The sequence below is a fragment of the Culex quinquefasciatus genome, chromosome 1, assembly GCF_015732765.1.
Source record: "Culex quinquefasciatus strain JHB chromosome 1, VPISU_Cqui_1.0_pri_paternal, whole genome shotgun sequence".
NCBI classification, from domain to species: domain Eukaryota; kingdom Metazoa; phylum Arthropoda; class Insecta; order Diptera; family Culicidae; genus Culex; species Culex quinquefasciatus.
The window spans coordinates 108,033,759-108,050,648 of NC_051861.1; the positions used below are offsets into that span (position 1 = coordinate 108,033,759).

The following is a 16,890-nucleotide window of genomic DNA, read 5'->3' on the forward strand; positions in this document are numbered from 1 at the left end:
AAAAAATCGTCGCCTTGTGAAGCGTTCTCAAATTTCGAGCTACTTTTTGTGCGTTTTGTTGTTCTAACGCGAAGTGAGCTACCCCTCGGGTACAAACTAAAAAAGTGTCAAACGAAAAAGTGACCAACCACCGGGGGTTGAGTGTACAATGACCCTTTGTACAACCACAAAGAGTTTAAAATAGATTTTTAAATCAATTTTGAAAAATTAACCTCGCGGTTCTTCTTGACAGAAAAGCTCCTACTTGACAGCTCGTTCCAAGGGGACCATAGTTGATCCATCTAAAAAATGTTGTCTTGTCAAAAAAAAATTTGCATTAAAATGACATTCGCCATACCCCCCCTCGAAAGTGTCCACGTGGTTTATGGATGGTCCATAATGCTAAATGTTTTAATTAATTATTGCATAAGACATTTTGAGAAATCATGCGTAATCGCGCGATGCTACTTCGACAACTTGAATGTAGATGGCGCAAGTGATAGTTTGCTTCAGAAATTTGAAGAAAATTTGCTCCTGGTGTCATGTCCGTTCGTCCGTGCTCAAACTTCATGCTTCCTCTCGAATTGAACCTGCGCAGTAACTTAAAAAATACTTTTCCGGGACAGTACGCTGTTCCAAAAGAAAAGAGGTAAAAAAATCGAGTGTTTAAATTTCATAAAGAACAAATCTTGTGGTTTTGCTGCCATTTAATCCCTTTCTCGTTTAAATAATTTTTCATGCGGATGGCAAAGAAAATACTTCATTTGTTTCCTATGTCATGGCTAAAACATTGCATTCAGTATTTATAAACACATCAGATTTGGATTATTTTTATTTATAAGACTTGAATAAAGAACGCAAGAAAGAATGAAAAAAAGCTACAATAATAACCTTCCGTCGGACGGGAAGTAAATGTTGGCCCCGGTCTAACCTAAAAGGTTAGGTCGTTAGCTCAGTCCAGGTGTAGGAGTCGTCTCCCTGGGTCCTGCCTCGGTGGAGTCGCTGGTAGGCAGTTGGACTCACAATCCAAAGGTCGTCAGTTCGAATCCCGGGGTGGATGGAAGCTAAGGTGTAAAAAGAGGTTTGCAATTGCCTCAACAATCAAGCCTTCGAACACCTAGTTTCGAGTAGGAATCTCGCAATCGAGAACGCCAAGGCAATGCTGTAGAGCGAATAATTTGATTTGATTTTTTGAATAACACAAATTGTCAATGACGATGAGAGAGTAAGTCACCCGCATAGTCAAAACTATATAAATACTTTATGACAAATAGTTACTCAAATATTTATCAAATGGTCTTTACTATTCAATAAATTGTAACCCAACTATATATGTGCAGTATATCAAACTTTTAATTCCATTCCTCAATAGTTTTGGTCGATTTTACTATATGGGAAACTATATGAGATTTTCATACATATGTAAATATTTTTATAATGTTGGGTTTTATGTCAAATAGGCATTGCCCAAAAAAATTACTATTACCTATATAGTATCTGAAAAACTACTTTACCGACACTACTTTGCCGAATTTGATAATATAGGAATTGTTTTTAAAATATTTTAATCGTATCATTTTACAACCAAGCTTGTTTCCAATTATAGCACCATTTTTTTTATATATCAACCCGGCCGACACCCCTCCTCAAAATCAATTTTACCGAACGCACCAGCTGGTGAACGGCCGATGCGCGGAAAAGGCGGGCGGTGAAAACGGATTTTGACAGTTCTGTTTCGGCTTTTTTTTTCTCGGTTCTGCTGTGTCTGTTGCACATTCACATTCGTTCCACTCGCCATTCAATCCAAAAGTCCCGTCAAATAAGCTCGCTCAGAAACGATCCGCGTCGGGTAATAAAACTTCCTACCTCCGTGGATGCTTCCGGAGCAGATATCTAACCCCCAGTTCCGTTTTGTCCCTTCCAGCGTGAGTGTGCGTGTGTGTGTGTTTGGTGATCCGGACCCTGAGAATCTGATAGGACCACCAACCAACCGAGATCGAAGATGGCTCTGAATCCGCAGTACGAAGAGATTGGCAAAGGATTTGTCACCCAGTACTACGCCATGTTCGACGATCCGATGCAGCGGCCAAACCTGGTCAACCTGTACAACGTAAGTGGGGGTGCCCCGCCCCGGTCGGGTTTCGGCTGGAACCGGGGCTGGGAATCCTGTGGAATTAGGGTCCTCCTTTCCGCTGTCGGACAAGTGGTCCTAACCTCAACTTTTCTTCCTTTTTTTTTTGCTGCGGTGCTGGGTGGAACAACAAGAGGGAAAAGAGGAATTTTCTGCATTGCCTTATTTACTTCTTTCGTACATTCGCGAAAACGACGTCAGAGTGACCTTAGCTCTGAATCATTTTTCCTTTGCTCACTCACTTTTTGTTAAATTATTTTTGGCCAGTTTTGGACGTTCGATTAGTTGACGTGAAGACATTTTACGCTTTGGTATCTTTCACAAGGTCATAATGACAAAATGTAAACAAACAAGCGTTATCTCTCACGTAAAATGCTTGATAAAATCAGGAGTTTTTTTTTTAAAAAAAAAAGGTCCAATAAACCAAATTTTCAGTTTTTGCTTTTTGGGTGTTTTTTAATACCCCTGACCGAGCCCCTGACTCAAGACGGTTTCAAAAACACCCAAAAAGCAAAAACAGGAAATTTGGTTTATTGGAGCTTTTAAAAAAACTCCACAATTCAACTGTCATGCTTTGTTAATTAAAAAAAAAACATGATTTCCAAAATTCAATTTAATTTAAAAGAATTTAAATACATTAATTTTCGATCCCTTTTTGAATTTACGAAAATATTTTTTTTCCTTAACTTTTACGTTTTGTACCGATCTGTGGTCTATAATTCAAAATTTGTTAAAAGATTAAAAATGCATAAACAACTGTCACTATTTTTAAAAATCGAAAAACTGCAAATATTTCGCTAAAATCAAACTTTCGGTGGCTGTATCTTGAAAACGGAGCCCTTTAACAAAAAATCTGTAAAGTAGTTTTCGATTGCAAATACAATTTTGCATTAAATAATAACGTCAAATTTGTTTTTGCATAAAACTTCATTTTTTTTTCCAAAAATCACTATTTTTTCAAAAAATCATAACTCGGCGGCAGATTGTTAGACCATATTTCTCTAAAAGTTGCGGATTTTTGTCCCCGTGTACCTATTTGTTCTCAATAGTCCTCAACAATACCTGCAACTTTGCCGAAGACACCAAATTGATCAGAAAATTCACTCAAAAGTTACAGCTGTTTGAATATTTACATACCATTTTTGTATGGACAGCAGCCAAAATTGTATGGAGCCTTGTATGGGTGAACCAATGACGCAAAATAGCTTATTTGGTCATAGGGAAGGCCCCCACAAAGTTTGAGCCAAATAAAAAAATACAAAAAAATGGTCGAAATCGGACGATTTCGTAGAGAGTTGCTCGATTAAGTTGATTGGTCGAAATTGAGTTAAAAAAAAAAAAGAAGTTGTCTTTATAGCTGTCGGCCATCGTGTCGCCAACTATTTATTGCTAGTACCAACCAGCGACCTCTGGATTATGAGTCCCCTGCGCTGCCCGATTGATCCATACTGGCGGGACCGAAATGAAGTACACCAGAGTGAAAATAAACTTGCCAATATTAAAAAAAAAATCTCCCCTAAAAGAGCACCCAGCTAGCCAATCTGGGAGTAGAAATATGTACCCTCCCTGCAAAGGTTTATGAATTGATCTCAGTTGAAAGGTTCTCAAAATCTTTAAATTGGAAATGTGACATCCTGGAACAGAACTGTAAAATCCTAATAAAAACATAAATTTTTTTTTTTTAGAAATTACATGTCGAAATTTCAAAAGTGCTAAAAATCTGAAATATAGAAATTCGAAAATACTAACTTACAAAAACTACGAAATTGTAACATTCAAAAATTCTATTTTTACCTAAATTCAAAAAAAAAATTCTAGAATAAAATATTAAGAATTTAGGAATTAAAAAAAATGAATTAGAAATTCATTAATTATAAAACTAGAAATACTAAAATTTTAAAATTATAAAAATGCTAAATTATGGAATTATGAACATATGAAATTATGAAGTTATGAAATTATGAAATTGTAAAATTATGAAGTTATGAAATTCGAATATTATAAAATTATAAAATAAGGCTGGTACAAATTTATTGATTTTTTTTCTTTAATCTTTAAATTCAATCATTTTAAATTTCCTAAATAAAAAAAAACTGGAAATTAGAAGTGCTTAAATTATAAAACTAGGAATATTAAAATTTTAAAATTATAAAAATACAAAATTATGGAATCATGAAAATATGAGATTATGAAATAATAAAATTATAAAATTATAAAATTATGAAATGATTAAGTTATGAAATTTGAATGTTAGAAAGTTATAAAATAAGGTTGGTACAAATTTATTGATTTCTTTTTTGCTTAAATTCAAAATTTTATTTTTTTTTTATTCTTTAATTTTTAATTTCTTAAATTTTGAGCATTTAAATTTTTGAATTTTAAAGTTATTTAAATTTTAAATATTAAAACTTGTAAATTTGTAATTCTCAAATTCTTAGGCTGGTACAAATATTTTTAAAAGTTTTTGTCACCCCTTCAAAATTGGCCCGAAAAATCAGGGGGCAAAAAAAATATTTTTACAATAAACTTCAAAATTTCAATGAAAATTCATGTGCAACCAGCTGAAATCAAATTAAAATACATTCTTCTGCGTTTAAAATCATTTTTAGCATGTTTGGGTTTATTAAAAAATTTTTTTTTTCGATACAAGTTTTGTTTTTGTCAGATCTTAGATTTTTTGAAAACTAATGATTGCAAAACAACTGAACTAGTGTAAAATGCATTTTAAAACACTTTTTTCATTTAAATGTGAAGACTATGGCTTGTTATTTACATTTTTATATTTTTTTATTTTTTTGCCCCCCCCCCTTGACCTCGGCCAGGGCCGAGGGACAAAAACCTTTTTTAAATATTTGCATCGGCCTTAAGAAAAAAAAATAACTAAATTTGAAAAACTTAAAAATTAAAAATTCAAAAATTTAAATAGTTAAAATTTTGGAATTAATAAATCAAAGAATAAAAAAAATAAAAATTTTGAATTTAAGATAAAAAAAAAAATCAATAAATTTGTACCAGTCTTATTTTATAATTTTCTAACATTCGAATTTCATAACTTCATCATTTCATAATTTTACAATTTCATTATTTCACAATTTCATATTTTCATAATTCCATAATTTTGTATTTTTATAATTTAAAAATTTTAGTATTCCTAGTTTTATAATTAAAAAATTTCTAATTTTCAGTTTTATTTTATTTAGGAAATTTGAAATGATTGATTTCTTATTTTTGTTGATGATAAATTATTGTTGTTGAACGTTTTTGAATAAACGTTTTCAATCTATTTAATTTCAACTTTCTGCATATTAAGCTTAAACTTTTAAAAGTTTACGAAATAACAAGTTTGCTTCTTCGAAAAAGTATCGCGTGTTTTCACGAAAACCATTGTTTATTCAGAATTTTACTAGCTTTAGATAGCTTTGGATAAATATGTTTTGTATTTAAGAAATTTGAATAGAACAATTAGGCCGATGCTTATATTTTTGGCGACAAAAACTTTAAATAAAATTTGTTACTCAGAGCTGTGAATGTGTTTTTCAATTCTCGACCAGAAAGCCTTATGCAATGTTTTCTAAAAATAATTAAATTGATTTATTACTGCACATTTAAATTTTTGTCAATAAATATTTTTTTGGTTACAAAAACTTGAAATAAAATTTTTTATATCCGTGTTCTAGCGTGTTGCTCGTACTGACTCAGAGCAAGGGCGAGATGTAGGTGTAAGAGCAGTGCGTGTTCATCGGGAACCTGGTGCATAAGATCGGTCAAGACCCGTTCTTACACTGAAAATTGCGAAAAACTTGAAATAAAATTATTGTTTTAAGCCCTTTCAAACAGCTATTCTTGATTATAAAACATTGAAATATTTATTTATTTGGTTTTTTTTTGTTTTGGGAAAATCGTCGAAAACCGACGAAAACCATATAAACAGTGTACGCGAGCTGTCAAATGACGTCACCGCGTAAAACCTAATTGCAATGACGGATTCACTACTGTTGTGAAGAAAGGCAAATCTAAGGGCATCTCCAGCGCTGGGGTGCAAATCAAATTTGCACCCGGCTCATGAATACCGAGACCAAATTTGCCACCTTGAGAAAACTCCGTCAACCCCACCGCTAGGGTAGCAAATTTGCCACCGAAACAAGCCCACCGCGGGGGGCAAATATGGGTTTTTTTTTATCATTTTTTGCTCTCGTTTACCTTCAAAATCAATAATTATGTGTTGATTCATGCTTAGAAATGCTAAAAATTTATTAAACTATTTAATCCTATTGGAAATTTCAAAGAATTTCATTTTTCGAAAATGTCGAAAGTTAAACCATTTGCTACCCCGTTTGATTTCCACCAAATTTGCTCTCGAGTTTGCCCCCGAGACTCCCACCGCGCGAAGCAAAATTAAAAAAATTAACCATTCAAAAATTAAAAAATTAAAAAAATTAACAATTCAAAAATTAAAAAATTAAAAAAAATTACAATTCAAAAATTAAAAAAATTAGAAATTAAAAAACTAAAAAATTGAAAATTCAAAATTTTAAAATTGAAAAATACAAAAATTTAAAAATGCGCTTAACTAGCTTATTTTTTTTCAAAAATTTAAAATTGCAAAAATTCAAAAAGTCAAAAATTTGAAAATTTTAAAATTTAAAAATAAAAAATCAAAAATGCGATTAAGGGGTTACATACATGTAGAAAATCACAAAATTTTATATTACAGAATATGTGATAAATCCACTCAGAAGATGATTATTAATCACTCCTGAAAGTTTCATGAAGATATTTCATGATTAAACTGAGTTAGAGACGATTTAAGTTCAAAATTTTGCCATGCGCAAAGCGGACTGTCATACTTAGTTGGCGTTTTTCTCTAAACCCCGAGTTGATTTACGGGTGCCACGATATCTCGAGATGGGATGGACCAAATTGGCTGAAATTTGAGGCGAAGACTCTCAAGATGTATTACGTGTGCATGACGAAGCCCAATTTTTAAAATAAGCTTTTTTTAAAAATACAAAAATCAAAAGCTAATGGTTTTTTATATGAATAACACAAAAATATTTTTTTTCTTTTTTTTAAATAAACTTTTTGAAAATCGGGCTTCGTCATGCACACGGAATCGGTTTAACGAGTCTTCACCAAAATTTTAAGCCAATTTGGTCAAGACAATGTTGAGATATCATGTCATCCGTTTTTTGAAACTGCTCACTTGATATTGCTATATCTCGGCAACGATGCAACCAAATATCTTCAAATTTGTTTTGAAAGTAGGTGAAAATGTATATTTTAATGCCATGAAAAAAGAATTAAAAATTAGTTGATGTGTGTGCTCATACTAACCTCTGACTTTTTTGCCGATATACATGTATATAACGCCTTAAATAGCTTAATTTTTGTTTTTTTTTTATTGAAATAGCTATTTTTTTTATTTTTTTCAATTTCTGTTTATTTTTTTTCAATCTTTTAATTTTTCTTATTTTTCCAAATTTTTCTATTTTTGGATTTTTTTTTAAATTTTTTTTTTTTTAATTTCCTTCAAATTTGTTATTTTTTTAAATTTTATTTTTTTTTTTAATTTTTTCTTGGATTTAAAAAAAATATGTTTTTTAACTTCAGATTTTTTTTTCAACTTTTTAATTTTTAATTTTTTTTTATTTTTCCAATTTTGTTTAATATTTTTAATTTTTTTGATTTATTTTTTAATTTTTTTTATTTTGATTGAATTTTTTTTAATTTTCTATTTTTTTATGTTTTGTAATTTTTTTAAGTTTTTTGATTTTTTTTTATATTTTTAATTTTTTTGGATTTTTTTTCACTTTTTAATTTTTTTTGAATTTTTTTAAATTTGTTTAAATCTTAAATTTTTTTATTTTTTTAATTTTTTTTATATTTTTTTATTTTGTTTAAATTTTTTTTAATTTAATTTTTTTTTATTTTATTTTTTTTAATTTTATTTTTTTTTTTAAATTTTGTCCTTTTTTTATTTTTTTTTAAATTTTGTCCCTTTTTTTTAATTTTGCAATTTTTTTTTGTTTTTTTTTAAATTTTGTCCTTTTTTAATTTTCATTTTTTTTGTACTTAAAAAAAACAATTTAATTTTTTTCCGTGCAAGATTCAGTTTTCCGTGCATAATTCCATTTGCCGCAGTAGCAAACCAGCAGAATAGCGGGTTGCAAAGTGAAATCCCGAAGAATTGAGAGCAAATTTGCTACCGCGACAGGTACCGCGGTGGGGTTGACGTCGGGTGCAAATTTGATTTGCTTCGACGTTTGCTACCCGCGCTGGAGATGCACTAAAGAGGCAATTAGAGGAAAAAAGTGCCCGAAAAGAAAAGCCATCTACATCCGATGGGCGAAGGTTGGATGACAATGGACAAGCGGTGAAACAACCAATAGTAGCTCCAAAGAGAAGACTGTGGAAGCCTACAGTTTGACAATTTAATCTAATTTTGTGAAATTGTAAAACAAAAGTTGAACTTAGCCGAATTATGGAAACAAAAGGCCAGTTTGTTAAATAAAAAAAACCCTGTCGAATTTCTTTGCTCTCGCGAGGGAGATGATGACGCGGTTTCCGACCTGCCGTAACAAGGCGGAACAATTTCTGGCACTCGGGGAGCTGACGATTAGGTACATCTACAAAGAGGTTCGGTGGTGTAGAGGTTAGGTCGTTAGCTCAGTCCAGGTGCAGTCCAGGCCTTCGGACACCTAGTTTCGAGTAGCAATTTGTTTTGATTTCATTCAATCCGTTTCGGGGTTCTATAATTGACTATTAAACATTTCGAATTTTAGGAAAGCACTTTAAAAGTTAAGACCTGTTTTCTTCTACCTTTTTAGGCGGAACTCTCCTTCATGTCGTTCGAGGGCCAGCAAATCCAGGGAGCGGCCAAGATTCTGGAAAAACTGCAAGTAAGTATTGACTGAATGGTATTCTATTCTATATGAAGAAACTAACACTGTCTTTCTTTTCAATTCTCCAGAGCCTAACCTTCCAAAAGATCAACCGAGCCCTGACGGCGGTCGACTCGCAGCCCATGTTCGACGGTGGCGTCCTCATCAACGTCCTCGGCAGACTACAGGTGAGAATAAGAACCCCCCCTTTTTACCTTGATTTTAGATTAGAGCTCGCGCGCGCGTTTTTTTGCCAGCAGGACATTCCAACTAATGTCGATCTTTTTTCGTGTCTCTCTCTCTCTTTCGATTCCCTCTTTTTTTCGATTTGGTTTCGTTTCGCACTTTGTCCTGAAAATAATAAAAAAAAAAACACTCCGAAAAATAAACAAACAATTCCTTCGGGTTCCGGTAGACCGACGAAGACCAGCCCCACGCGTACACGCAAACGTTCGTGCTGAAACCGATCGGAACGAGCTTCTTCGTGCAGCACGACGTCTTCAGATTAGCGCTGCACGACATGGCGTAGCGCGGCGCATGATTACTTCTACCTACTGGTCTGCTATTTGATGCTGCTGCTACTACTAAAATTGTTACAGAGAAGAAGAGGAAGGATGATGCTTATGCTAGGATTCTATCGAATTTTATAAACACAGCAATTTAAAGAAAAGGGGGGAATTATTAGTAAACTTAAATCTGTCTGTCCTCTTGTTTGCTTTCGCAAGCTCTCTCTATCTCTCAACTCAAAGAAGGAATCGCGACGATATTTCTGTTCTGTTCTGTTTTTTTTTTTGTAATCCACGCGACGATAAGTGAAGAACTATAAATAATAAATTATTTAAACTTAACCTCACTCGAGAAGCGATTATTTGCGGGGCTTTTTTTTTTGGTGGGACCGATCAGACTCGAAAACGGTGAAGGTACGTTTATCCTTTTGCTTTCGTTCGTTTTGCGTTCTGTTTGCACCTTAACACAAATCTTACCCAGAGAGTGTTCTCTTCTTAAGTTGTGCCTCACATTTAATTCTCTAATCTTCCCCACCATAAAAATCTAAATCCCATCAAACTAATTTCCCGCTTAATCTTCCAGTGCGACGACGATCCACCGCACGCGTACGCCCAGGTGTTTGTGCTGAAACCGCTCGGGACGTCCTTCTTCTGCGCCCACGACATTTTCCGCCTGTGCATCCACAACTCGGCGTAATCGACGGAAACATTAAACATAACCAGGAATGTGAAAACGAAATGTTGGGTAAATGATAATAAAAAAATCACGTTAATTTAAGATAAATTAATCGCAACGGGGTGTGTTTCGAATTTTGGTGAAGAATGTTCCCTAACTATACATATTTTAAAAGCTGTGGGGTCCCCGGAGCATCATACATGGTGTCGATTTCTGGAAAAGTCAGGGAAAACCTGGAATTGTCAGGGAATTTTATTTGACCTGGAAAAGTCAGGGAAAGTCAGGGAATTCAAAGCTGGGTCAGGGAATTTTGATGATCTTGTTGTTGTTTATATTACTACAAAATTTCATTTCTTTTTGTAAATTCGCCCTTGATGATGTATTTGAATGTCTTCCAGGCCAAACTTTGCAATATTGATAATATTTATTTTTTTATATTGGTCAGTCCGGAAGGAACGTGAAACTCCATATAAAAAAGGTTATGAAAAGGGTCACGAAAAAAAGGAACAGCAACGAAAAATTGCATTTGGCATTAATTTGTGCGTTGCTTGTTTGTAATATGTTTAGGTTTAAAAATCAAATAATTAATATTTGCTTTGGATTTGCGTTCAACTGAAAATTAAATATTACTAGCGCACACAGGGTGGGACAATATGAGGCAGTTGCCCCACCATCCTCAGAGATTTGTTCTAAAATTGGTCGTTTGTTCAACATATAGAGATCATAGAGAAAATCATACATTTTGTCAGAAAAATTGAATGATTAAAAAAATCAAAAGTAAAAAAATCGAACATTTGAAAATTTAAAAAAAAAATATAGAATTCTAAAGCTCAATGATTCTAATTTTTTTAAATTCTGAATTTCTGATATTTTTTTGATTGTTGATCTCTTAAATTTTTAAATTTTTATTCTAAAATTCTAAAAAAAATGGTAAGGTTAGAAATTTTTTCAAAATTTCACATTAGTATTCGTTACCTAAATTCTTATTTTTCTCAAAATTAAACTGAACTATGATTTAAAAATGATCAAAAGTTATCTAATTTTGTGCAATCTAAAATGTAAGCAAAATAGTGGTGGTGAAATGGAATAAAAAATTAAAGAATTAAATTCAAGAATTAAAGAAATTAAACAAAAAATTATGGAATTAACAGGGTTGTTACGGACGGCGCGAATTTGGCACGGATTTCGCGCAGTAGCAAATTTGATTAAAAAATTATAGAGAGATAAAATTACTTTCAACTTATAAAGAAAAATGTTATCAAGAATCAGGGTAATGTTTTTTTCGTTGAGTGTAAAAACTTCGATTTCCTATTAATTGAATTTTCTTCCGAAAATTTTTGTTTGTATTTTCTCAATAAGAAACGTCGAAAGATGAAGATGAAGATTATGAAGAATTTTTTTTAAATGTGTTGTTAAGGATTTCCTAAATAAATGTATTAGTACACTCAACTCATTTTTAAACATACTGACTCTGAATATTTAATTTCTTTTAAGTTTTGAGTAATGTTTTTTTACCCTTATTTAGTTAGTTTAGTTAAATATGTCTTTATTGAACTTTCTTATAATAATTACATTTCATTTACATTCTAAGTGGTATGGCTAAATGCTCTTCATCTTTGTTGTATTTTTCGTTTTATTATTACTGTTCACATTCATTCATTTATTTCAAATTGTTTTACATTTTTGCATTTAATCGAATACATTTGGGTAAAAAAAAGAAAAAATCACTTTAACAACTAATCCTAACTTAAAACTAAAATAAAAATTCTTTGAATTATTCAAAATCATTAGAACGAGTAAACTACGAACTGTATTTCAAGATAAATCCTCCAAGCGTTCTTACTTGTTCCGCACGAGTTTTGCAACCACGCAGTGTTGTTGTCATCTCGATGAAAATGTTCATAAGTTCTTGTGGTGAAAACAGGTCACTGCTGCCTTCATCCGTTGATGCTGATTGGTTTTCCCTCGGTTGCTGACTGAAGCCTGGAGGTGTTGTATTCTCTGCAACTTTTTGCCGCTGATTCAACGGCAATGGCTGCAGATTTGGAACCACTCGAACAGATCCCACTCCAGGTGACGCCAAAGCAGGAAAATCCACGTCCGTGAAAGTTGGTGGTGTTTTGCGACGATTTGGTTGGTGCCTCGTCGTCGCTTGCTGCCGAATTTTTACAAACTCAGCACGTTTTGGGCAGCTCCGATTCTTGGTAGAATGGTCGCCGCCGCAATTGAAGCATTTCGCTCCGATGTTCTCGTTGATTGTTTCGCAAGCTTGCGTTTTGTGCTCACCTCCGCAGGTTGCACAACGACTCTTGATGAAACAGTTCCTTCCACCATGTCCAAACTGCAAGCAGTTCGAACACTGCGTCACGTCACGGTGCACTGGACGATAACGTTCCCAAGTCACGATGATGTTGAAAATTGCCCGAACTGCTTTCAGCTCAGACGGCGTTGTCGATCCTTTCTCGAGATGAACCAGGTACAGTTGATCACGATACTTGATGTCCTTGTTGTGTCTCGTCATCTTGAAGACTTCGATCACGTTCAACTTAAGAGTTTTGAGCTCTTCTTTCAGCACACTCACATCCATGTCGTACAGGCCTCGGAGGACCTGTTTCATGGGGCGTTTACCTGGATCGTCATGGCTGTAGTATTCAATCTTTGTGTTGTTCAGGAAATCCCGAACGTAGTTGTAATCCTTTCTGGTAGGTAGCAGAATTTTGAGTCCATCAGCACACAAGCGAATGGAAGCTCGTAAAGCTCCAGATTTGATAAATCCGGTCAGCCACTTTCGCACCGAGTCCGATGACGATGTTTTCACAAAAATGGGTGGCAACTTTTCCCGTCGTTCAAATTCTTCCTTCTCGCTCACGTCCACAGGAGGGTAGCAAACTGGTTTCCAGACGAATTTTGAGCGTCCTTGCTCAAACTGCCTGGCTTTGCAGGTAGCGCTTCGGCATTCTTTAGCTTCTTCAAATCTGCCGATCCTGCTGGTGAGGACCGCCTCTTTTTCTTGCCCTGAGGCATTTTTGCACTTTTCAGCACTTTTTTTGGTGTGTGAGGGACGCACGTCTGACTCGCTGCTCTGTCAACCACAGACTATTATTATTTAGTATTCTTTTATACTGGATACATTCAATTTTAATCTTGTGAATCTTAATCATAATTTAAACTTTTCCTGAAGATACAGATATTAAGATGCAACAAAAATTATTATTGGAGCATGTTCCAGTAGGTGTACTGTATTATATCCCAAATATGAGCTTCATTGGACGTAACAGAAGCTGGCCTCCGCCTTTGACTTTTAGATGGGATTCAACCAGTAGAAATATTTTTTTAATTTAAACATTCTTGAAAAAAAAAACAAGACATTAAAAAATACAGCTCCAAGATTCAGAATTAAATTATTCAGATTTTAGGAAATAAAATTAGGAAAAATAGTATTAAAAAACAAAAAAAAATCATATTTAAAGATATAAAAGATCCGAAATTTTCAAATTGAAAACTAAAAAATCAGAAAAAACCAAAATTATCAATATTTAAAATAATTCAAGAGAACAAAAAACTTATTTTCTTAAATTCTTAAATTCTTAAATTCTTAAATTCTTAAATTCTTAAATTCTTAAATTCTTAAATTCTTAAATTCTTAAATGCTTAAATTCTTAAATGCTTAAATTCTTAAATTCTTAAATTCTTAAGTTCTTAAATTCCTAGGTTCTTGAATGCTGCCATTTTTGTTACCATCTCAAATTACAGAAAACCTGATAAAATTTGAAGTATTTTTGGAGTTATTTATTCGGTTAGATAAATTTTGAGAAGAAGATGTAGGAAAATTTGCTTCGATTTTTCTAAGTGACGCTTTGGTAAGATCATCGAGTATGAACTGTATCTTAAATTTAAAATCTCAATATTGAGGATTTATGACAATTTTAAAATTTTATTATTTTTCTTTATTTAGTTTTTGATTTTTTTTGCCAAAAGGTTTTTTTGGCTTTTCCCTCTAGTTTACCTAATCCTAGCAAAAATATATTATAAGCTTTTCAAGATTCTGCGTTCTGAGATTACAAAATTGAATTTATTATGAAACTCTTTTATATGCTTGTCGCAAAAATATTTTTCTTAACGTGAAGACTTCTATCATTGTCATGATTTTTCGTTCAAAGATATAAATTTTGCGTCGCTTTCAGTATTTTGACCAAATTCCTTCAACAAGTTATTTAGAATAGTGCCCTACACATGCTGATTCCTTTTGGTAACGATTATCCCATTCCTTGTAAAGTTATGGAAATCGTCATTAATCGATGATTGCCAACTAGGACGTTGATGATTGTACCGTAAAACGGGGTGACTTTGATAGCCGGGGTGACTTTGATAGGTTTGCGATTTTTACGCAAAATGAAGAGTACAGTTAAAATACGTAAGGAATGGTTTAGAAACATACTGACCGTGGTAAAGAAGTGTTCGAAGTACCTCAACAAGAACTTTTCATAAAATTTTGACAAGTTTAAAAAGTTAGTTAAGTATAGTTAAGAAAATGTTGATGAAAGTCATTATTTTAAACTTCTCAAAGTGTCATGATTTTCTCAATGAACATGATTTTTAATCGGAAAACGGAATGCATTTTCGGATTCTTTGGACAATTTTTCACTAGGAGAAGGTTAAAAAAATTGTAAATAATATATAATATTTTGTTTTTGAAACACAATTTAAAACAATCACCAACTTTATAGGCAATTTCAGTTGAACAAATTTCATGTAAAATGTGAAAATCTGTGATTCGTGCTTGAAATTCAGTATAAAATGCAATATAAATCGATAATTTTATAAACAAAACAAGTTTTAACAAATTTCAGGCAAAATTCCGACTTTTTAACAATTTTACCTAAAATTTATATGTATTTTACTAAAAAGCTTATACACTTAGTTAACTAAACATAAACATTGATTTTTTTTCTTAAAACTATATCAGCTACTTTAGTGATGGTACATTTAGCGTACAAATAAAGTTTGAACATCTTAATTATGATTTTAACAAGAAAAACTATGACTATCAAAGTCACCCCGGAATTTAAACTAAGAATTTTTAACGTAACTATTTTTCTAAACACTATTGAAACAACTTTTTTTTTCCAAAATAGTGCATGGACTTTGTGTGGCCTACCCCAGTACATGTTTTAAAAATAATAATCTTGAGAAAAACCTTACCTGTTCGAAAATATTCCAAAAACAAATTGAAATCCTATCAAAGTCACCCCGGTTTACGGTACCACAAAATTATATAAATTTTGAAACACAATTGCTTTAGTTCAAAAATTCCTTCAGTGACTTCAAGAAGGCAACAACCGGCACATGCTGATTCATTTTGGTGCAGAAAATCGTTAAATTGAATTTAATACAGAATATTTAATAGTGATGATCAATTTTCTTCGAAAATGATCAACGGCTTCACCTTAAAATGACGCGGATTTTGCGCGGATTGGGTTTTGGGATGGCGCGGATATTTTTTTCGATTTCTCCGTAACAACCCTTTATAAAGGAATTTGAGAGTTCAAGAATCTATAAAATATGGTCTCTTCGGGAAAGTTGTTTCAACTTTTATTAAGATCCAGCATCCGAGATTTAAGGGATTGTACAACTACATTTTACATATTTTTCCCAAACAACATTCAAGGGCTTACAAGGTGGAGTTTCCGTGGTCAGATTGAGCTTAGATTTGGAATCTATTCCAAAACACCCAAATATCCAAGTTTGATAAATAATGACTTTTCGAAAAGCTCGAGCAGGTTGTATTTTGTTTTTATTTTTATAAAATGTATTGATCGTGTGATTGATCGTCTGTAGGCTCTGGTCAAGGAAGAAAACTTTTTTTTTTAATTTTATAGCAAAAATATTTTTTTGTAAAATAATTTAAGAAGATGTTTTCTTCAAATATCCAGAAAACTGTTTACTTTAAATACAAACATTGTTGAAAAAACCTCGATCTTTTTAAAAACCGTAAACATGTGCTTGAATAATGCACACTTAATTGTATATTTTTCTTTTTTTTTTCTGAATCTTTCTCAAGGTTCTGCAAAATTACATTTTTTTTCAAGTTTTTGTCTCCAAAACCTTTAGTTTTTTTTATATAAAAATACAATCAAAAATGGCATTGGCCTAAATTCGTTTGAAATCTGCCAAAATCAACCATTTTGAAATTTATGGTTTTTATCGTCGATAAGAAAAAAATGGTTGACAAAATAAAAAAAAATGTTTTTAAGTTTTTGCAGAATCCATCGTTAAAAAAATAAAATAAAAAAATCATTGAAGTTTTTCAATATCTTAAATTTTTAATATTCAAAAAGAAAAATGCATGAAACCATAAAAACGCGCTAAACAATATGTTAGTAAAAAATAGAAAATAAAAAAAAAATGGTGGTCTGGAGAGGTCAGGGAAAAGTCAGGGAATTTTATTTTGGGATTTGGATCGACACCATTATCAAAACGTTCCACGGGGACTCCCAAGTTTCTTTCTCTGCCCTAAATCAATCCACTTCAACGAATCATCCCTGCGTTAAACTTTTCGCAGTAGGCCTGGTCGCTCGCATGTTTTGTTTTGCATATAAAAATGGTTTCAGTTTGAAATTTAAAGCTTCGTTTCAGATCAGAAAAAAATAGAAATTAAAAATTTTTTACGGAGCTTGATTCTTTAAATCAAAGAGATTGTGTCACTAGGGTGGAATC

The 16,890-nt window shown here is 32.4% G+C and overlaps 1 protein-coding gene across 2 annotated transcripts; it reads left to right on the forward strand.

Annotated features, from left to right (window-relative positions):
* The first annotated feature begins 1,674 nt into the window (after positions 1-1,674).
* Positions 1,675-10,291, forward strand: LOC6036966 (probable nuclear transport factor 2). 2 transcript variants are annotated; one of them, XM_038249140.1, is made up of 6 exons: positions 1,675-1,828; positions 1,904-2,089; positions 8,938-9,009; positions 9,081-9,179; positions 9,407-9,514; positions 10,081-10,291. In XM_038249140.1, exons 2-6 carry the CDS (start codon positions 1,982-1,984, stop codon positions 10,192-10,194), a joined length of 501 nt encoding a protein of 166 aa, XP_038105068.1. In that variant the 5' UTR covers positions 1,675-1,828; positions 1,904-1,981; the 3' UTR covers positions 10,195-10,291. The 2 variants fall into 2 exon arrangements, with proteins under 2 accessions (XP_038105068.1, XP_001846935.1); XM_001846883.2 differs by lacking the exon at positions 9,407-9,514.
* Positions 10,292-16,890: the final 6,599 nt, after the last annotated feature.

Coding starts and splice junctions, on each gene's coding strand:
- LOC6036966 (XM_038249140.1), top strand. CDS start 1,982: ATGGCTCTGAATCCGCAGTACGAAGAGATTGGCAAAGGATTTGTCACC. Junction 2,090..8,937: donor ACCTGGTCAACCTGTACAAC/GTAAGTGGGGGT, acceptor CTACCTTTTTAG/GCGGAACTCTCCTTCATGTC. Junction 9,010..9,080: donor AGATTCTGGAAAAACTGCAA/GTAAGTATTGAC, acceptor TCAATTCTCCAG/AGCCTAACCTTCCAAAAGAT.